This window comes from Musa acuminata, chromosome BXJ2-7 (assembly GCF_036884655.1).
Source record: "Musa acuminata AAA Group cultivar baxijiao chromosome BXJ2-7, Cavendish_Baxijiao_AAA, whole genome shotgun sequence".
In the NCBI taxonomy this organism is placed as follows: domain Eukaryota; kingdom Viridiplantae; phylum Streptophyta; class Magnoliopsida; order Zingiberales; family Musaceae; genus Musa; species Musa acuminata.
Window position 1 is genome coordinate 31,868,378 of NC_088344.1, and position 24,567 is coordinate 31,892,944.

The 24,567-nt window shown below is 32.3% G+C and overlaps 1 protein-coding gene across 1 annotated transcript; it reads right to left on the reverse strand.

Moving 5' to 3' along the window:
• Positions 1–309: 309 nt before the first annotated feature.
• On the reverse strand, positions 310–3,560 carry LOC135617597 (protein STAR1-like). Its single transcript, XM_065117986.1, has 4 exons — positions 3,349–3,560; positions 2,901–3,242; positions 872–1,059; positions 310–769 (listed from the first exon to the last, which is right to left on the reverse strand). Exons 1-4 carry the CDS (start codon positions 3,362–3,364, stop codon positions 518–520), a joined length of 798 nt encoding a protein of 265 aa, XP_064974058.1. The 5' UTR covers positions 3,365–3,560; the 3' UTR covers positions 310–517.
• Between the last annotated feature and the right edge of the window lie 21,007 nt (positions 3,561–24,567).

Sequence of the window (24,567 nt, forward strand, 5' to 3'; positions counted from 1 at the left end):
GTTGTTTTCTGCAAGCATGCAGTATCCTCCTTAAGAGAAGTAAATAAATCAGAGAAGTCGCTTGTCCTCCTTTGGCCTCGAGTCTTTTGACTGGACTCTTTTAACTCTTAAATCCTAATCCCTTCTCCTCCTCTGCAATCAAAACCCTTTTCATCTCTCTCTCTCTGTATTGCCTACTACCGTGATCCCACGTTGTATTCCAACAGTTCCCAACAGTCATTGCAAGTGCATACCAGCTGCAATAAGAGAGATCAGAGACATGCCATGGAATGGAAATGGAGGAGTGAAGCTTCGAAACTGAGTCAACCCTGAAAATGAGCAGCATGTAACCTCTTTATTGCCATGGAAGCTCCGAAACTACCAACTCTTAGTAGGAGTACCATGGTAGTGCGGATATTACAGCAGCTAACTACTAACACTGCAACAATGGGAGATGAACAAAGTCAGGCGCCGGCTACAACCACATAAAAGGAAGCAAATAGATAGATAGATATATCGGTAAAATCTTGATCGTTGGCTAGCTGAGTTGCAAGAAGCGGCGGGCCATCGGATGCTGGGCCTCCGACAGGCGAGCGGGCTCCAGTACCTCCACCATCTCGCCGGCCACGAGGAGGCACACCAGGTCGGCAATGCGCTGGATCTGTTTGACGCTGTGGGACACCATCACTGTCGTCATCCGCCGCGACTCCTTGAGCCGCACGATCGCCTCCTCGATGTTCTGAGTCGAAATCGGGTCCAGCGCGCTGGTGGGCTCGTCCAGCAGCAGCACCTTGAGAGGGCGATCAATTCAAACAATACCATGTTCACATCTCAGCTCTGACTGCTGCGACTCGAGATGCGAAGGAGGAGGAGGAGGAGGAGCTGAGCACACCTCGGGGTCGTTGGCGAGGGTTCGGGCGAGCGCGACGCGCTGGGCCTGGCCGACGGAGAGTTGGGAGGCCGCCTTGGAGGCGAAGGCAGGGTCCAGATCCGCCAAGCTCAGCAACTTCTTCACCTCCTCTTCCGTCAGCTTCTTCCCTTTCAGTTGAGGTCCGTATCTCACGTTTTCTGCCACACTTCCTGTTTCACAAATGATGTTATCCTTATGAACTACCAGATAAATCTCGAGGAAATGAAAGGAGTTTTCTTCTCCTTTAGCTTTTCTAACATCTCACTTTTCTCGTTTTAGTCCCCACTGGTCCTTTCTTTACTCCCAGTCCACGCCACTTTCTGGGGCTCCATATTTTGCCCCAAACAGGGAGCACAAATTACCCTCTCATCTCCATCCCCAACCGAGGTCTCCTTCTTGACACAGCACAGTGGTGGGGGACTCATCATGCTAGTGAGATGGAGAAGTACGTTCCATTCTAGGGCACGACACTTGAGCTACGCCCTCAATCGACGGTGCCATGGAACACGAATGGGATAAGCCCTGCACTGGGTCTTCCTACATCTACGCTGGCAGCAGTTCTACCTGCACCAGCTGATTCGTTGTTCTTCTCACCTTTACACTTGTTGATTGAAACTGTCAAATCTCCATGGCTTAACTGCTCATCCACACAACCTGACTTGTACTAGGTTCATGCAAGAGTTGAAGAGGGTAAATACTGTGCACTGTATCTCACATATGCAGCCTGTGACAATCTCTTCCTACCTAGTTCTTCCTTTTCATCACCGGTTATGCCGTCGACTTCGCATTGCCGTGGTTTTCTTCTTCTAGGTCGTCACAAAACAACGATCTTGACGAATTCTAGTTTCATGGCTAATGACATGCATGTCACCTCATGCTCATTTGATATTGCAGAACAGACGGACAGTCTGAAGAAGAAACTAAAGTTAATGGTTGACATTATAACAACTGACATATAGATTATATATATGTTAGATTATATGATCCTATTTAATTAGGTAAGATATATTATAAATATGATTGAATTCTGATTATGATTATTGACTAATAGAAAAGAAGTTTAGTTAAAGTAGAATTCCTTAGGAGATAACCTTGATGGAAGGAATTCGTCCTAAACCCATTGCTCTCGCCTATAAATAGACAGGACCTCTTGAGCTAAAGTGTAGCATCTCTGAGAGATTAAAGTTTTGAGTGATCTCAGTGTATCTCAATATTGTTGAGAGATTAAGATCTTTCTCTCAATCTCAGATTCGACGATGGAGACACTTATATATTAGATAAGGTTTATTCTTCTGAACAACAATAAAAGATACGTATCGTAATATATTGTTAGATTTAATTTTATTTGATTTTAATTTTGATATAATTTTTTTTTCATATTACATATAGCATGATTACATATTTTATGTTAACAATAATAGAATCACCTTACCATCTATTTACTTATCCCTCGTAACCAAAAGCTAGCGCAGCCACCACAAGCATCACCTTAACCCTCATTTACTGCGGTTCATGTTCTCACTTCAGTTGGGGATCTGTGTGCATCACAGGGATTCCATTTACAATGATGGGTGGTTGGATTTATCATGGTTGGTGGGAATCTTATATGTGGTTGTCATTTGGTCGTATCAATTATGTCAACTTTACCTCACCTATCATGCTATGTGTCACCTCCGCATCTAATATACATAATTTTTTGTACTAACATTACTAATCTAAAGATAAATAATAATAAAGTAGCAGCGTCAAACCAAGCTAACATATCATGGCTTGATCGGCCATGCTATATGCGATTTTCTCTTATAGAATATGATCAGACAATAATGCATTAGTATTGGGGAATAAAAAAGAAACCTATTTTTCATACATTAAACCAAATTAAATTAGATATGATATGATATGATTTGCCCGACCAATGATCGTGGAATTCAATTGATCAATCAATGCTTGCAACCACCATCAGTGAAGAACAAACCCGACCATAGGCTGAGAGAAGAAGCTGAGCACTTACCGTCGAAGAGAGCGGGCAGCTGGAAGAGCATGCCGACCCTGCGTCGGAGCGTGAGGACATCGAGCTTACAGATATCTTGTCCGTCGAGGAGCACCGAGCCGGAAGGCGGCTCCCAGAGCCGGTTCAGGGCGCGGAGGAGAGTCGACTTGCCGCTACCGCTGGGGCCGATGATCCCCACGATCACCCCTTCCGGCACGTCCAGGTTCACTTTCGACAGTATCACCTCGCCTGTCGCCTCCGACTGCTTCGTCAGGTCCCGGACCTGAAGCTTCGCCTTCTTCGCCGGCGAGTCCAGGCCGCGTGCACCATCTACGTTCACTAACAGGTGCTCCCTAACCTCTTCTGTTGAGATGGGAAGTATATGTGCAATATTAGAAAAAGAAGAAAATGGATATACACATCTCTAGAAGATAGCAGATCATATCCCTAGTTAATGGTTGAAAATTACCTTCCGCTGAGCCCATGCCAAAGATGGGATTTTGGCTCAGGATGCAAACAAAAGAGCAGAAGAAATTGGAGAGAGAGAGAGAGAGAGAGAGAGAGAGAGAGAGAGAGAGAGATGACTTGATGTGATCTGCTATGTAGGTTTATATAAGTGAAATGAAGGGATATGATGTGTTTTGGAGAGGTCTGAGGGAGTCATGGAATGGAAAGATAAAATGGCCCTTTTGTCCATGGAGGTGGGATTGAGATCGAGTCATGATTATAAAATACATGATTAAATAGGTTACATGGCGTTACTACCAGCATTTGGGAGGAGGAACCGAGCGAGGCTCACACATAAAAGTGTCACTACTTTTATGTTCCTCCAAGTAACACATACTATTGTCTCATCATCCTTTACTAATGCTTACTGCAGAAGGCAAAGTGGTGGTGGAAAAGTCACCACGAGAAGATGCTCGCCCACCCCACTTAGTGCCTCTCCAAGTTGGCCACCGGAAGATGAAGACTTGCATGCATATGCTCTGAAAGAGAAAAAGAAAAAAAAAAGGAACAGAAGAAAGAAAGAGAAAGGAACCACACAAAGACTCGGCAGAGTCGCCAACGCAAGTGGAGCAATGAGAACCGTGCCTTGTCTGGTTGATAGCTGGATGGAGTAAGATGGGCCGCCCCAGGTGGTGATAAAGAAAGGACGGCATCCGTTGTTATTACGAGTACGATGGGACGTACGTCACAGTGGAAGGAACGAAAGGAGGAGAGATTCCTGCGGCACTGCCTCAGGTGGTGCCTTCCCCAACTACGAACGCGATCTTGGCTTTCTGGCCTTATCAAACAATATATATAGCCGGTTGTTTTGGACTCAGGAGAGATCGACGACGGCAGGAAGATGAATCATCACGTTATATTATAACAGGAAGGCAAACTATATTAAGAACACAATAATAATAGAAGAACTAAAATAACTTAAAATATAAACATAAATTTATAATAAAAAAAAGCTTGATTACAATGCCTCTGTTGTTGTTCTCTTGATAACTTAATGTTGACACAAGGAAGTGACATCTACTTTGTATCACAAAAGTCATAATAGACATATCAAAATCTTATATTAATATATAGGAAATGAAAAAAAATCCTATCAAGAGATAAGGCACCTTCAAAAAAATCTCACATATTAAAAAATCATAAATGACACCTCTTAAATAGTTCTTAACAAACTAGTCATTAGCTATATATATTCTAACTGATGCTGAAGGCTAATACGTGAAAGATTATCGACAGCATTACTTGATAGGTCACCTCCACTCCATTGATACCTTCTCAAATCTCAACCAACATATCAGCAATTTCGATCAACGACTCATATAATGATTTGTATGGGGAAGGACTTGACGATTGTGATTCTTCCTTCAAGAAGATTTACTCCTGTTGAGGAGTTGTCTGTTCTTGTTCTCTGGTCTGCCTAGCAGTGTTTTCTTTCTCGCAAGGGCATAACTAATTTTACTTAAATGTTTGGTTTAGGCTCTAATTGCAGGCAAGTGAGTAAATTACTGGTTATGGATCATCCTTTGTACATGTTATCGGATCAGCTTCACCCGGGATCCATTCCCACGTTTGAAAAAAAGAAATGGTAGAACCTAAATGGAGATTTGGATCCATAAACATCATATTCCAAAACACAAAATTTTGCCAATGCATATTCTATTAACCCACAGGTGAACTATGGTTATCTGTAATTAAGCTTTATATATATTAGGGAACTCATTAGGAAACTTAAATAATTAATTCACATGAAATTGAAGCAGTTAATTCACTAACATAAAATAAGCATGGTAGTAAGCAATTTGGAATTGCAAGGCATACTTAATGCAATAGTAAGCCATGATTAGATTCAATTTGGAATTGCCAACCCATCCTAACTCAAGTTGTTTCATCTGATCCAAACCTATCCTTTTGGTTAATTTTCACTGAAATCCAAAATCTGTTCAGGTTAACCTGTAATGATCATTTATTGTATTTCTGATGTATTTTGTCTTCTCTCATTCAATTAATCCTAAGTGCATGCAAAATGCATATTAGAGTCCCTCCAAAATTATTAGCCACCTTAGATCTTTGCATCTCAAATATTTACCTCACTTCATCATGATGTTCAAAGTCAGATACCTTCGAGACCGAATGCGATTGTGAAATGGATTGCAAGTTGACTATACTCAGAATTATCATTTAGGTTACTAACTGTTGTAACTCTACGTGCATGCAATCTATATATCATTATAACCTAATTTCTCAACCAAACTTCATGTTTTCATTATACTTCTTTTGTCCCTTTAATGATTCTCATACTTATGGCAGGAAAATACCTTTGATAATTCACATCAAGGACCTCTCCTGTTGTATCAAGTACCATCAGGTTTCAACTTCAAACCAACCAATTTTCCATTTGTAACTCTGATTCCCACAGGTGCATAGCTAGCTTTACTTAAATGTTTGATTTAAGATCTAAAACCAAATTTTAATCGAAGATGATGAAGGAATTAACATGGAATGATCATATTTCACAATCGAGGCCAAGAATCATGACAGGTTTCATCAGAAGACACTACTAAAGTCAGATACAACACATTTATGTTCATATTTTTTTTGACTTTCCTTATGTGATACTGCAAGCTCAACTATCTTCTCGTCTATTAATTGATCAAGCTAAAAAACAAGGTACATTCGGGTCGATTCAATGGAGCCCAATAATCTACAAAATCCGACCCAAAATTTTTGATATTAGTCCTCACATTTTGAAATGAACGAATTCAAATATTCGATCCAAATCTAGAAGTTATTGGATCCGGATCATACATGGATGATGTTATTCTCTAGATCCGAAGAAGTAAAACAATTGCAACTATGAAATCCCTGCTTTTTTTTTTTGACCTTTCCAACTCCATCCCACGTAAAACTCTCTTAGATCACACAAACAAACAACCATAGTTGGTTTCTTTGGTGCTATATTTTCTTCTTGATTCTTCGATGGTTTCAAGGGTGCTGAGATCCCTTGATTAATAGATAAGGCATGGGGTAGTGTCCTATGTTTTAAGGACTCCTAGTGAATAGTTGACTGACCCTTATTTCCTCTTCAATTGGGGCGTCGATCTCCTACTAGGAGTGAGATTGAGGAGGGTTGGTTGTTTGTATTAGTGTGCTAAGTCTTCTCCAAATTCAAGTCCAATTAGGATTGGGGTTTGATGAAGGTTGGAGTTGATCGGATGTTACTTCTTTCGTTGAGATTGAACTTGACTAAATCAAATTTGAATCAAATGCTAAGTTAAAGTCTAACTAAGCTAAATTGGATTTTGAGTGGAGCTGAATTGGATTCAAGAATTATTTTTAAATAATTTATTATTTATTTAAAAAATCAAAGGCATATATATTTTATTGCTTTAATTATAGTACAAGAATAATTGAATATGGTAATATAAAATTCGTATAAAATAGTAAATCAATGGGAGTGAAAATCTTAAAATTTCATCTTGATATTGAGGAGATACAGATGATACTCCTTTATTATTTGAGAGATTATTATTATTTAAATTATTAAATAATTTGATAAATATTAATAATAAAATAATGTTAGTGAACTCTTACATAATATTGATATTGCCGCTAATGATCTTGTAGAATAACTACAATTGATAGTTTTGAGAATGAAAGGAGACCTATAATTTTTGATTATTATATGATATATTTACAAGAATCAAACTATGATATAAGAATCAAAAGGATCCTGCATTATTTTCATAAAATTATTAAAAGTAGTGATTCTAAAAAATGATATGATGTAATAAAAAAAAGTTCAAATCAATAATACGAATGGTGTTTGAGAATTCATCTAATTGTCCAACTATAAAAGAGTCTATTATAGAAACATCATTCAAAGGATAATATCAAATGATACAACAATCTTATGGTCAAAGGTTTTTAATCATAAAGAATGCATTTACTATAACGAGACATTTTATCTCTTTTCTTTCTAAATAAACTAGTTAAAAATCATCATGATAATAGTGGTTTATCAAAATTTTGAGTTACATCACAAGGATGTGAAAGCAAGTTTTTTGATTGGGGATTACGATTTATATGTATTAACCTAAACGATTTGTAGAGAAAATAAAATAAATATAAAATTTTGTATGTAAATTTAAAAATTTCATTTATGACCTTAAGAAAAATATTATTGATTAGATCAATCGGAGCAAGTTTATTATATTGATCTTATATATGAATAATATTTTTTTTACTAATAGTGATCTTAGTTTATTGTATTGAGCTAAAAAATTTTTCACCAAAAATTTTAAGATGATTGATATGTATAAGACATCTTATATTATTAGCACTAAGATATTTAGGGATAAATATCAATGATTACTAGAATAGTCTCAGAAAAGATATATTGATTAAGTCTTAAAGAGATTTAGTATACAACTTTATTCAACAAATAAAAAAAATAAAAAAAATTCAATCAAAACAAGTATTTTTTTTAATGACTTAGTAAAGAATCAAATAAAAAATATTTTTTATGTATACATAATTATAAGTCTATTATATACTCAAGCCAGATTATATATCATTTTTGTAGCTGAAATACTTGATAGATATTAAAATTACCTATAAATGAAAATATTAAAAAAATAACAAAGAAAATAATAAGATATCTGAAAGGGACAAATAAATATATGCTCACATATATAAAATTAGATTAGCTTAAAATGATTAGTATTTTTTATGTATTGATTTTGAAAATTACCTTGATAATAGAAAGTCTACTTTACATTTTATATCTATATCAGTTGAAGGGACAATTTATAGGAAAAAATATAAAACAATATATTTGAGGCCACTAATCAAGCTTTATGATTGTAAAGTTTTATCTTAGAACTTAATGTGATCAGACTCAATTTGCTAAGTGACTGTGAAGATACAGGACATATTATAATAACTTTCTTCTTTAAGAATGATAAGTACTATTGCAACTCTATACATTATGGTATAAAATACTTGATTGTTAGAGAAAAGAGTATAAAAATAACTAAAGTCAATTAATACCTTAACTTTTACTATATTAATTATTGATCCATTCACTTATAACCTAAGGTATTTGAAAGAATATATTCTTATGATTAGGTTTGTGAGCAAATCACAAAAAAAAATATAATGATGCATGTTTGAGTGGATATTATAATTAACATTCTTGCTTATACACTTAAAGTTATTTATTTCTGGTACAAACAGATAATTTTTAAAATAATTTAGAATTCATTTTTAAAATAACATTCACGTGTGTATAAATAATTTTTAAAATTTTAGAATTCATTTGGATAAAATTATTCTTAAATATATTTTATTTTATTGCTTATTAATAGGTCAAATAGGAGGATGTTAGATTATCCAGCTTTATCTAATTAGGTAAGATATATTATGAATATGATTAAATTTTGATTACAGTTATCAGCCAACAAATAGGTAATCTAGTGAATTGTATAATTCCTTAGGAGATGATTTTGATAAGAGAGACTCCCTTAATTAGTTATCTTATACCCTCTACCTTTGCTTATAAAAGAATAAAACATCCTAGGAACTTAGTGCAAATAATTAGATACGTGAAAAATACATAGATACGTGACATGATTGAGAAATTACATATATTCTCTTATCTCATTTTAATGATGTGAACCAATCAATAAGAGTTTATAGATATTTTCTCATCATTTATCCTTAAATCCATTGCTCATAGCGGTTCTGTAAAGAATAGGAAGAGAGGAGAAGGTAACTCTAGTTTTTCTTATAGATTGACATTGCTATAGCTTCTGTATTCAACGATGGTGCATCTACATCTCAAATAAAAGCTTTCTAAATAGCATCGAAATGTATGTATAGTAAATTTAGATATATTATTATTTGATTTTATATTTTGACATCAAAATTTTTTGCATGATAATAATATATTATGATTTTTATGCTTACAGTATCATAATCTATTAGGCTTTTTTCATTTTCTTATTACAGGTTATTATTGATGCCAAAACCATAAGATTAGTGACAATATTTGTGGCTTAATCATCATGCAACCCTCATGAACTTTCTTGTTGATTCTAGTTCACAATTATATTTCTAGGTTTTCTATCCAAGATTAAATTCCAGGATTGATTTGTTAAGAATTGTTCCCCTCAACATGATTATAATATGTTCGTAACATTAACTATGAAGATTTCTACTTCAATCTTTTGCCCATGATCTTTTCGTTGTTTGAATTCACGTTAGCACCAACTTGTCATCTATGATCACATGGATTTGCAATAATAATGTTTCTTTCAAAGTATTTTGTCATCGTGCAAAGAGACAAATCCTGTTTGGTATTGATAATTTAATTACTTTTTCAAGGCTCATTCTAAAATATTAGGTCTGCCTTTGGTTAACATGTTACTTTCTCAAGACTCATTCTAAAACAAGATTTGAGACAAATCTTATTTGGTCAGTCTTTATAGTGTGTATAATGTAAAATAATTATATATTAACATTCGAAGCATGCATAAACAAAAACGTCACATATTACACCCATTACAAAAATAACGTCATATATTACATTCAAATAAACATCAATTACAGCTTAATTTTGTCGTATATACATTAAAATTTAATCCTGATCGTCAAATCCACTATGCAGTATCACTGTTCAAAATAAGATCCTCTTCTTATACACATTGATTGACTCAAAAAGAAAGAAGCAAATATAACATCAAATGAGGATGATGAACAAAAAAAATTGAAGGTAGGTTTGCAAAACTCATCAAAATATAGACACAAACTATCGCAACATAAAACTGCATTTGCATCACTTACAAACTGTAGGCTCGCTAAATTCAACCTTGTAAACTACCTATCCTGGTTAAGATACTGTGGTTAAAAAATGTATACACAGGTGGCATATCACAATCCTTCATCTCACCATCCATCATCAACTCTCCGGTCGTCATGTCCTCATAATACAATATATTCTTGCAGCCCATAGCCTTTGACACTAAATATAACCTATCTCCTCCCATGTATGGTAGGTGCCAGCAATTATGTTTATCAACGATGTTATTTTTGTATACCACATACCTGTTGACCCATTCTCCATTGTTCTTCATCGTCCATACCAAATGGTAATGCTTGCCTAATTGAACGAGTGTCAAAAATCCATCATCCGTCATCCCAATCAAATGATTTCTCACATTTTCTCTTGTTGGTGTCAATATGTAGTTCGATATATTTTTAATGAGGTCAAACCATAATATATAAGGAAAAAAATTCCAATATATGACACCATCTTTGTACAAAACATTCCTTATATTTGAAGAGTAATCTATACGTTCCATGATAAGTTTCTGATTGGACATCACCCACATCCATATGTCAGAGGAGTATATCTTGAATTTATACTCGTAGAATTCTTCTTGACGTTCTTCTATGATTTCCACTATTTTATAACTAATCGGAGTAGCCGATGGTTCAAAAGCCAATCCAACAAGCACACGCTCCCTATGATGTCTATAGCTAATAGGGATGCGTTGAACCTTGTTAGTCATTAGATTCCAAACGTAATAGATATTTTCATAAGGACTCCCTTCATGCAGCTTAAACAAAATGAGTCCATTGGTGGAGGTAATAATACTTGCATTCTCTAAGCCATCAAAAATAGAGAATGACACAGGTTTGCAAATGTTGAGTTTTCCAAAGATGTTGATAGGTTGAAATTCAATTGTCTGACAAAACTGTACATACATGAAGCCAGGTGATCCATTGTAACTCAAGTGTTGTCGTGCAAATGAAGGGTCTTGGGTAATGAAGTGAAGCCAGTTCTTGCAAACAAATTTGAATCTGAAGAGGGAATCGTAGGGAAGCTTTGGGAGGATTTCCAAATAAAAGATATCTTCAGGTATTCTTGCCATAAAAGTTGCCTTGTTTCGAACAATTATATTAATTCTCTATCAAGTAGAAATATAAGATAAAATAAGTACAAGACCAAAGAAAAAATACCAATGAACATTAAAAGAAACTAGAGTTACTCTAATAAATTAGAAGCTCTAAACCAACACCGATTGATCTGATCTCATCTAATCATATCGTGATGTTTTGTTTTACAAGTTGTACACTAAGAAAAAGATGAATAAACATACAAATGAAGCACTTAAATGTCATCAGCATGAGATTAAATAAATAGTTGCAATATAGCGAAAGATCAGTAAACCTCATTGTTCCTTTGAAAGACACGAAGAGAGAAAAACAAGAGGAAAGAGTTTGAGGTTACTCTATGGCATGAAACTTCTTTGTTCAATCCTTCAGAGAGCATATTATCTGGGTTATAAGATTTGACAAGATTAGTGAAGTCCCAATCATACTAGTTTTAGGATTTGTCATATGTATATAACAAGTGTTTATATTGAGTTTTCTTAAAATGTATAAGGATCATATTTTTTTATATTTAGTGTCTATGGGAGGATCATTATAAAGGTATATAGGGCTACATGATTTTATATTTTTTGAGTGATATACTTTTTGCCAATATCAAGTTCATGGATGTATAACCACATCATTAAGTATCATACTATGATCCACTAGATTAGGTTTCACATATTTCACTTGTATTAGATTGGATATGAGCATATTGACATGTATCCTCAAACCTATGTTATATTATAATTAATCTATATTTACATGTTCTTAGTCACCTAATTTATGCTTACAACAAACAAACAAATCAAATATCTCAGGAGGTCCTAACATATTATAATAAAACTATATTTGTTTGTTAAAATTATTTTTATCATGAAAAGTATACCAAAAATCTACCAAAAAAAGATACAAAAAAGGAACACAAACCAAATGTTAGATTCTTTCACTTCATACATACATTAACCGTTGAATCAATGTAGCACACATGGTCATAAAACTCATCAAAAGAGATGATAGACATCAAATTAATGGCAAAATATAGTAAATCACAAGTTACTATAATCCCCTCAAAAATCATTTATGTTATGAGTCTCAATGCTGTTGCATTGTTTCTTGAACCGTGGGCCATTACAACACAAGTTTAATATTTTTAAAAGTAAATTACAATTTTATTATATTTAAGATATAAACTATATAGATAATATCATAGAATTAATTTTTATAATCAAGTGAAAGGAAATTATTTGAAGCTAAGCAGAATTCTCCCTAGACAAAATAATAAACATAATAATTCTTTTCTCATTGAAATACTTCAAGATGAACAAGTTTAAATAATATGGGAAACGAATTAAAAACATAATTGATGAAATAAATCCTTCGAGAATTTGATTTTAGATATTTTGATATGATTTTATGGACCAAAGCATATCACCGTAACTCTCAATTCTAGTTGATTTGTTCATAGCTCCTACGTTTTAAGACCTCTATTCTTTCCCTTCTTTTATATTCATAAATAAAAGAGAACCTTTTACATTACAATGTTGAATTATATATTGATAAATATTATAAAAGTAAAAATCATTTATAAATGATTACAATATAATATATATAATACAAGACAAAATGAAATCTACCATCAAACATATGCATTCTAAAATTTGCAACTTAGGCTCTCAACTAATCATGGTTTATTTTTATAATATGAATTAGTTTATAACCAACTACAATTTTGCTAAATAATAACATGTTCAAATTATATAAAAAATATTTTCATAGATAACTAAAATTGTTAAATAATTTTAACATTCAACATTAGATATTTAAGCATGTATAACCTCAGCAATACTCAGACTATAATATTCAATAAGTTCCTAAAATAATTAAATAAATTATAAAATTAAAAATTGGAATACAAATCCATATGATAAGATTTTTATAGACTTTTGATAGTAATGTGAAAAATACTTTTTAATATACACCACCTTAAGAGAAATGATAATATTGATATATTATAGACAAAAATATGTTGAATCCTTCTTTACACAAATTAAAATGAGGTAGTGGTAGCTCTACGGCTATAAATGAGCATTTGTGAAATGAAGTTACCGTTAACATATGAATCACAAAAGAATAAATAAATAAGAATTTTGTTAAAAGAAATTATTCCTTTCCAATATAATTAATAAACAAACTTACAACTTTAGTTCATCAAAACTCATAGTAGAAGAAACAAAGTAAAGATTGAAACATAGAAGGAATACATAATCATATAGGACCAAAAAAAAATTCTTGAATAGTTCAATATCCAAATTTGCATTATCCTACCTTTCTTTTTAACTAACAAACAAAGAGTATGATTGATAAATATTGTGATGTTAATCCCTATATACATCAAATGCAGAGTTACAATTATAAAAGAATATGTCATAATAATGCAACCAAATGAAAATAATTTATTTTAAATTCATGAGTTTTCTTAATCATATCTATGTACTTTTAATTATTTTATAACAATTTAAAGTGAAATCTCAATAGATTTTGATTAAGGAATTAAAATAATAAATTAAAATGTAATATTTCATAAGATACAAAAACATATTCTTAAGGCGAAATATAATACCTATGTGTGAGAATTATACGAGCACTGTACATGAGAGAATGGACTTAACTTTTTAGAGAACTGAACAACTAAATAGAATTAAACAATATTATTTAAAATATAAATATAAATCTTTATGTGCATATATCAAGGATACTTATGTATCTATTTATAGAGCATAAAAATATCTTAAAAGATACCTTTCATAGTATTATTCCAATGAACATCCTTTCAATAGATTTATTTTTGCAACTACACCAAATTAGTCAAATCCAATGTTAGAAGGTATAGAAATATATAATATAAATAGAAAGAAAGCATATGGAATACTCCTAGTTGTATACCTTTTTCACTCTCTCTCGTCATTTCTTTTACAGTGAATTAATCAAGTTATAATATTTTTACACTATGCTGCAGTGTTTTTAATTACTTTAATATAACAGAAAAAAACATTCATTATATTTTTGTGCTATGTTATAATATTTTGTCTGTTATTACTAAAAACACCATAACATAGCGTAAAAATAGTATAAACAAAATATTTTTATAAAATTTAATAGTATTTTTATACTATGTTATAGGTTTTTTATGGTCTTGTTGAAAATACTATAATATAGTGTAAATATATCATAATGCAAAATGGGTGGTCAAATTTCAATTTGGATCTAATTTTATTATATATTTATTTTGATTTGAAATGGAAACGATGAGGATGCAGAGGAAGGATAATTAATAATTTATCAAGCATGACGCCTTCCTTAGAATTTGTATTAATGCATAATAGGAATCAAATTTCATAGAACATTAACCATTATACTTCTTCTTATATAATTTTGCAATACCATAATTTTTTTCTTTTTTCTTTTTTTTCAAATACGTGATTCAGTCACTTAAAATTGCCTCATCAAGAAAAGTGAAATGGATGCATAACAATATAAATCATATCCTAGTACTAATGGTAATAATGGACAATTAGTATACGCATAGAAATGTGGAACAACGGATGGTGTCGGCGATAGGAAACCAATGTTATATTAACATGAATGGCCAACCTACCCCAATTCAATTTATTTGATCTACTTCAAACCAATCACCATATCTAGTTTTTACATATCTAAAACCCAAAGTCTGCATGTTAACTTGGTTGACTCGCAAAATCTAAGAAACATGCATGCAAAAAAATAAATATTATGATTCACATGATCCTTATCTTCATCCATCAATTGATCAAGGTCTGAAATAGAGTACATTCAGGTCCCTTCAATAGAACCATCGCATCTAGAATGAGTTCAAATATCCCAACAAAATCTGCAAGTTATAGGATCGGGATCGTACATCGATGATGCCATTCTCTATATTCAAAGAAAACTATTGATTTCGGTTCTAAAATTTCTGATTTTGATATGGTAAAAACAAGAAGCAAAATTGAACTGACAGGGGCTGAATTTGGAACCAGAATTAGAATCAATGATTTCAGTTTCGATTCCGATTCCAGTTCGACTGGTTTCAATTTTGGTTTGAACCGATAATTTTTTAAAATAATTTATCATATAAAAATCATAATTTTGTTTTTAAATTTTTAAAAATTGATGTACATCCATAATGATTTAATGAGTATAAATGTCTAATGATATAACCAAAAAATTGATATAAAATTAATTAAAATTAAAAATATTTAATCCCATTTGTTATTGGTGTCGAACATTTCGGTTTCGATAAGTCCCTTAGGTTGATATGTCTATTTGGAGGTCATTTTCTTTGCGCTGAGCTGAATTGGACTTTGATTGGAATTCCATTTGAGCCAAATTTGAGTGAGGCTTGAGCTCGAACTAGATCAAATTGGAACCCAATAATTGGGCTGAATTGGAGCTCGATAAAAACTCGACGAGATCATTTGTATCACACAAAATCTTGTAACCCACAAAAGTACCATCAGCTTGTTGGATGCATTTATGAAAATTTGAGGTTAAATGACAGATAGGTAGTTTTGTAGCTATGTTTCTTATTTAATTATTATAGTGACAAATAGTAATTTTTTGCATAATTTATTTTTCCCGATGAACTCACCAACGACACCATCTCTACTTCGTTCGACCAGACGCAGCCTATCTCACTTGTTTCACGTCCATCTCATGATTGCAATCATCAGTTCCAAATCCTCTCTCTCTCTCTCTCTCTCTCTCTCTCTCTCATCTTATCAACTTGAATGATATTGGACCGCGTCTTCCGTCTAACAATCAATTGGCACTACAATTTCTTTGGTGCTCTACTCCTCTTTTATCTTTTACGATAAAATCAAGCTTAGATGATGTTATCATTTTCTATTAGGCTTTTTTCATTTTCTTATTAAGAATACGAGAAGATAGGCTATTATTGATGCCAAAACCACAAGATTAGGGACTACATTTGTGGCTTAATCATTATTTAACCCTCATGGACTTTCTTGTTGATTCTAGTTCACAATTATATTTCTGGGCTTTCTATCCAAGATTTAATTTCGAAGATTGATTTGTTAAGAGTTGTTCCCCTTAAACATGATCCTAATATGTTCATAACATTAACTATGATGATTTCTACTTCCAATCTTTTGGCCATGATATTTTCGCTGTTTGAATTTACGTTAGCACCAACTTGTCACCTATGATCACATGGATTTACGACAATAATATTACTTTCAAAGTATTTTGTCATTGTGCCAAGAGACAAATCCTGTTTGGTATTGATAATTTAATTACTTTCTCAAGACTCATTCTAAAAGTCTTTATAGTGTGTATAATGTAAAGTAATTATATATTAACATTCCAAGCATGCATAAACAACAACAACGTCATATATTACATTCAAATAAACACCTATTACATCTTAATTTTGGACTACATACATTAAAATTTGATCCTGAGGATCTAACCCACTATGCAAAATCACCATTCAAAATAAGATCGTCCTGTTATACACAACGATAGACTCCAAAAGAAAGAAGCAAATATGACGTCAAATAAGGATGATGAACAAATAAATTTGAAGGTAGATACACACTATGGTAATATAAAACTGTATTTGCATCACTTACAAATCGTAAAGGCTCACTAAATTCAGCTTTCCAAGCTGCCTATCCTGGTTAAGATATCATAGTTTAACCATGTATGTATAGGTGGCATAACACAAAATTTCATCTCCCGAACCATTATCAGCTCTCCGGTCGTCATGTCCTCGTAATACAATATATTCTTCAAACCCTTAGATGACACCATATATAACCTATTTCCTCCCATATATGGTAGGTTCCAGTAATTGCAGTCATTTGAATTGTAATTTTTGTATACGAAATATCTGTTGACCCATACTCCATCATTATTCAATATCCATACCAAATGGTAATACTTGCCTAGTTGAGAGATTGTCAAAAATCCTTCATCTGTCATCCCAATCGAATGCGTAGTTATATTTTGTATCATCGGTGGTAATATGTAGCCTGAGATATTTTTACTGACGTTAAACCATAATATATGAGGAAAAGAATTCCAATATATGACATCTCCTTTGTACAAAACATTCCATGGATCGGAAGAGCATCTTTTATATGGGATGATAAATTTCTGATTGAACATTATCCACTTCCTTGTGTCTGAGGAGTATATCTTGAATCTGCACTCGCAGAACTCATATAGAACTTCTTCTATGAGTTCCACTACTTTGTAACTAGTCGGAGTAGCTGATGGTTCAAAAGCCAGTCCAGCAGAAACACGGCATCTATGATGAATTATGTTAATAGGGATGGCATGAACCTCGTTAGTCATTAGATTCCAAACATAATAGATATTTTTATGAGAATCTCTTTCATAATACTTCAACAAAATGAGTCCATTGGTAGAGGTAATAATAATTGCCTTCTCTAAGCCATTTGAATCCGGGAATGACACCGGTTTGCAAATGTTGAATTTCTCAAAAGTATTGATAGGTTGAAATTTAATTGTACAATGATTATATATATACATGAAGCCAGGTGTCCCATTGTAACTTAAGTGTTGTCGTGCAAATAAAAGGTCATGGGTGATGAAATGAAGCCAGCTCTTGCAAACAAATTTGAGCCTAAAGAGGGAATCATAAGGAAGCCTTGGGAGGATTTCCATACGAATGATGTCTTCAGGTATTCTTGCCATAAAAGTTATCTTCTTTCCAACAATTATATTAATTCTCTATCAAGTAGAAATATAAGATAAAATAAGTACAAGATCAAAGAAAAGAGAACAAAGGAAAATACCATCAAACATTTAAAGAATGAAGAGGAAACATATTACTTGAGTTACTCCAATAAATTATAAATTAGAAGATATAAACCATGAATGAGAAACTTATTACTCAAGTTAATCCAATAAATTATAAATCAGAAGCTATGAACCAACTCGAACTAATCTAATCCGATCTTGATGTTTTGTTTTACAAGTTATACACTAAGAAAAAGATGAACAAACATAAAAACGAAGCACTGAAATGTCATCAGCATGTGATCAAATAAATAGTTGCAACATAGTGAAAGAACAGTAAACCTCATTGTTCCTTTGAAAGACAAGAGAGAGAAAAACTAGAGTAAAGAGTTTCAGGTGACTCTAAACTTCTGGTCAAATCCTTTATATTACGTTTATAGTAAGGATAATATTTTTTATTCTCTATTTTATTTGTTTCTTTAGTGTTAATGGGAGGATCATTATGAAGGAACATAGAATTACATGATTTTATATTATTGATTTACCTTTGTGTTTTCCCGAGTGATATACTTTTTGCCCCTATCAAGTTCATGGATCTATAACCCTATTGATACTTGGATCTACCCGATTAGGTTTCACATATTTCACTTGTGTTAGATTGGCCCTGAGCATATTGTCACATATCCTCAAACCTATATTAAATTATAATTAATCTATATTTAAATGTTCTTGGTCACCTAATTTATGCTTTCACCAAATTAACACATCAAATATGGAAGATCCTAACATTTTATAATAAATTCATATTTGCAGGTTAAAAATATTTTTATAATAAAAATTATACCAAAAATCTGCCCAAAATATATGAAAAAAGAACCCAAATCAAATATTAGATTCTTTCGCTTCATACATGAACTATTGAATCAATTTAGAACACAGTCATAAAGCTCGATAGAAAAGACGTTGGATGGCAAATTAATGACAAAAGATAATAAGTCATAACTCACTACAATCTCCTCATGTCAATGGGTCTCAATGTTGTTGCACTATTTCTTGAACCATAGGTCACTCAGTTACCTCATGAGTTTATTTTTTTTATTTTTAAAAATAAATTATAATTTTATTATATTTAAGATATAAACTATATAAATAATATCATAGAAATAATTTTTATAATATAGCAAAAGGAAATTATTTGAAGAGAAGCATAATTCTCCCTAGATAATATAATAAACATAATAATTTTTTTCTCAGACTTCAAGATGAATACGTTTAAATAACTTGGGAAGTGAATTAAATATTAAAAACATAATTGATGAACTAAATCTATCGAGAATTTGATTTTAGAATTTTTGATATGATCTTATGGACCAAAGCCTATCACCACGACTCTCAATTCTAACTGATTTGTTTGTAGCTCCTACATTTGAAGACCTTTCTTCTTTTCTTCTTCTTTTATATTCATAGAGAGAACCGTTTACATTACAATGTTGAATTATACAATGATAAATATTATAAAAGTTAAAATCCTTTATAAATGATTACAATATAAGATATATAAAATACAAGACATAATGAAATCTACTATCAAACATATGCATTTTAAAATTTTCAATTTAGGCTCTCAACTTATCATATAGGACGAAAAAAAAAATCTTGAAAGTTGACATTTTACTTTCAAATATTTCTTAGGACATTCTAATCAATTGAGCACTAAAGCAATGTCCCTATTTCATCATGGGAAGAAATGGTTCAATATCCAGCTTTGGTTTTATCCTAATTTAGTTTTAATTAACAAATGAAGAGTATGATTTGTAAATATTGTGATGTTAATCCCTATATACATCAAATGCTACAATTATGAAAGAATATGGTTTACTAATGCAACCAAATGAAAATAATTTATTTTGAAAAATTCTTCATTAATTCCTTAAACAAAATCTATTGAGATTGCATCTTAAAATAAATAAAAGTACATGGATATGATTAAGAAAATCATGAATATTTAAATATTAAATTGAAAGAAAATATTTTAGAAGATGCATAAACATATTCTTAAGGAAAAATCTAATACCTGTGTGTGGAAACTAGGCATGATTTTCAATCAGAATTACTTCTCTTGGGAGCACTATCGAGATTTCATCTTTTAGATAACCGAGCAACTAAATAGAATTCAACAGTACAATCGAAAATATAAAGAGAAATCTTTATGTGCATATATGAAGGGTTCTTTATGTATATATTTATAGAGCCTAAAAATATCTTAAAAGACACCTTTCATAGTATTATTCCAAGGAACATCCTTTCAATATGGTTTATTGTAACTATACCAAATTAGTAAAATCTAATATTAGAAGGTGTAATAGGGAAAAAAAAAGCATATGGAATACTCCCAGCCATATACCTTTTTTCTCTCTTGTATCTTTTTTTTTTTTTCCTCTGAATCAATCCATACAGTGAATTGATTAAGTTATACTGTTTTTACAATATATTATAGTATTTTTAATAATACAATAAAATATTTTAATGTAATAAAAAATATATCATAATATTTTTGCACTACATTACAATATTTTATCTATTATTATAAAAACACTGTTACATAACGTAAAAATAATATAAACATAATTTTTTAATAAAATATAATAGCATTTTTATATTATGTTATAGTACTTTTATGGTATCATAAAACATACTATAACACAGTGTAAAATTATAATAACTATATGGATTCACCCAATAGATCAGTCCTTAGAAAAAGGAGAGGAAAAGGATGTTCTAGGTATTAGATACAAACTTGAGGCTATAATAGAATTTTAATAACTGAGGCACTTCTCAGAAATACCCCAAGAGAGTTTTTTTTTTCAACAACTTGTCCTATTAGTACAACCATAATTTTCAACTAGAATTCATTTCTTTTTTTTTGTGATGACTAGTTTTGTCCCTTTAATGATTTAAATTGTCACATCGGTTGTTTTCATCTATGCTATATAATATTTTTGCAAGGAAATAATTTTGATGGCTCACATGAAAAAAAAAAAAACTTCGATTGTGACAAGGACCATCATGGATCAACTCCAGGCCAACCAATTTTGTATTAGTATCTAAACTTATATTTGAGGACTAAACCTTAATTTGTTGTTCTTTCTAGTAGTATTTTCTCTCTCAGATTGGCATAGCTAACTTAACTTAAATGTTTGGTTTAAACTTTAATTGTGGGAAAATGAGTTATATGAGTTAACCTGAACACTACTTTAGGTTGATTTTCATATAACTGAAATCCAAAATCTGTTTAGGGTAACCTGACCAATTTATTTAGATATTAGGCTCAAATAAATGTCTCTATTGAGACTTTTTGCTGATTAGTGAATTTGTTATACAAATGATGATCAGATAAAGAGTAGCTTCGAACCCTTATATCATGTAATAATTTTTTTTTAATTAGACTCGTGAAACATATTATAGTGCACCAATTCTATATAGAGAGACTCGAATTTTGCATAAATGAGTTGATATGAACCAGATCGAATTCAAGGCTATCGAGTTTGACTTCTCTCGATCGATTAATTCCAAGTACATGCAAAATGCATAGTATATAAATTAATTCCTTATAATTTTTTATTAATGCAGAATGGATGGTCAAATTTCAATTTTGATCTAATTTTATTATATTTATTTTGATATGAAATGGAAACAATGAGGATGTATTAGGAAGGAAGATTAATAATTTACCAAGCATGATGCCTTTCTTAGAATTTGTATTAATTTTATAATACCATTATTGGATTTTTTTTTAATTTCAAATATGTGGTTCAGACGCTTAAAATAGCATTGTTTCTAAGCATAGAGATGTGGAACAATAGATGGTGTTGGCCACAGGAAACCAATGTCAGATTAACATGAATGGCCAACTTACCCCAAATCAATTTATTTGATCTAATTCAAACCAATCACCATATCTAGTTTTCACATATCTAAAACCTAATGTCTACATTTTAACTTGCTATAACTAGTTTAGACTGCCAAATCTAAGGAACATGCATGCAAATAAATAAATATTATGATTCACAAGAACCATAGGGTCGGCTTGTGTCTTCATTCACCAATTGAGCAACCTCCGAAATAGAGTAGAGATAAGGGTATATTCAATGGAGCTCCATAACCTACAAAATCTGAATACAAGTCCATTCTTACAACCGGCGAGGTTGTTGTATCTAACAGTCTCATTTCACATGCACCACCAACAGTCCAATAGTAAAACAAAAACATCTTGTCTTAAGATTAATAAGTATTTTTAGATGTTTTAATTATATTCAAATTAATTGATAAATTCTAATTAAATTAAAAATTCTTAGTGAATTAAGATTTGTTCTTATAAATGCATCTTGAATCTTAAAATTTTTGGCGATAGAAAGAGTTAAGATACTTTGGTTATTTCTAAAGGTGATTTCTGGTTTTTAGAAGGAATCGAGAAAATATTTTTTAGATTTATGTGAGAGATATACAAATACAGTTGTACTTGGATGGGGATAACCCAAGAGTTTTATAGTTAATCTTATATATTAAAGAATTTAATTTTCTTTGTGTAGATAGGATTTGTCAAATCATATTAATTATAGATCGACTTTCTGATACTCCTTTGATTATTGATCTCACTAGATTTTTTTTATTTTTTTCAATTTTTTTCTCCAATCCCTTGGTCAGCTCCTGATTAATTTTACTTGCTGTGCTCAGATCACCTGTACCTGTAGCAACAGTGTCACACATATTTGGCAAACAATATAAAGTGCAGAATGGCTTTCAGCGCTTATTTATGCCTTTTCTACTGCTTTCTTTGGCCAATTTGGTTTAGCTAATTCTGTTCATCATGAAATGGGTGTGTTTAAACTGACTTTGGTAATTCTTCTTAGATACTGTTCGACATAGCACGAGTTGGTTGTAAGCAAAAGTGATCCAAGTGTTGCTGGATTTGGTGTTGTTCTCTGCAAGCATGCAGTATCCCCCCTCAAGGGAGAGAAGAAACTATAGCAGAGAAGTCGTTTGTCCTCCTTTGGACTAGTGTCTTTTGACTGGACTCGAACTCTCTTAACTTCTATTCCCTTCTCCTCTGCTTTTCTCCTTGTCGACATTCTTGTAATCAAAACCCTCCTCATCTCTCTCTCTCTCTCTGTCTTGGTATCTCCTAATACTGAGATCCAGATTGTATCCCAACAGTTCTCATCAGCCATGGCAAGTGCATAGCAGCGGCAATAAGAGAGAGATCAGCGACATGCCATGGAATGGAAACGGAGTGAAGGCTCTTGGCCTCGTTCCAATGCCTATGTCTCTTGAGCAATGAGTTATGTGTTCATCCATTAATTGTATCTTCATCAAGTAATTCACAAGAATCATAAGATTAACTTGTATCTTCATCCATTAATTGATCAAGCTCGAAAACAGGATACATTTGGTTCGCTTCAACATAGACCGATAACATCCAAAATCCGACCCAAAATTTTTGATACAAGTACTCACATTTTGACATGAACGAATCCAAATATCTAATCCAAATCACGGAGTTATTAGATCCGGATCATACATGGATGATGCTATTCTCTATATCCGAAGAAACAAAATAATTGCAACTATGAAATCCCAGCTCCTTTTTTTTACCTTTCCAACTCCGTCCCACATAAAACTCTCTTAGATCACACATTCAAACAACCAGCGTTGGTTTCTATGGAACTGTGTGTTCTTCTTGATGCTTCGATGGTTTCAAGGTGGCTGAGATCCCTTGATTTAATAGATAAGGAATGGGGCAGAGTCCTAAGTTTTAAGGTCTCTTAGCTATAAACCGGCTGGCCATCATCTACTCTTCAATTGGGGGGCCGATCTCCTCCTAAGAGTCGGATTGAGGAAGGATGGTTGTTAGAGTTGGCATCCAAAGTCATCTTCCAATTCGAGTCCAACTAGAATTGGGGCTTGACTTAGATTGGACTTGACTTAGAGCTTGGCCAAATTGAATTTGAATCGGCACCCAAAGTCTAGCTGAGCTGAATTGGATTTTGATTGGAATTCAATCTGAGCCAAGTTTGAGTGAGGCTTGAGCTCCAACTAGATCAAATTGGAACCTAATTATTGGGCTGAATTAGAGCTCGATACAAACTCGACGAGATCATTTGTATCACACAAATCTTGTAACCCACAAAAGTACCTTTAGCTTGTTGGATGCATTTATGAAAATTTGAGGTTAAATGACAGATAGGTAGTTTTGTAGCTATGTTTCTTATTTAATTAATGTAGTGGCAAATAGTAATTTTTTGCACAATTTTCCGATGAACCCTCCAATGACACCATCTCTGCTTCGTTCCACCAGACCGTCACAGACTTAGCTGGAATTGTCTAAGTCGTAAGGTACCCTTGCGGCCAAGACACGAACTTAGCTTAGGTTGCCTAAGTC

Coding starts and splice junctions, on each gene's coding strand:
- LOC135617597 (XM_065117986.1), bottom strand. Junction 1,060..2,900: donor GCTGCCCGCTCTCTTCGACG/GTAAGTGCTCAG, acceptor TTTGTGAAACAG/GAAGTGTGGCAGAAAACGTG. Junction 770..871: donor CCCTCGCCAACGACCCCGAG/GTGTGCTCAGCT, acceptor CGCCCTCTCAAG/GTGCTGCTGCTGGACGAGCC.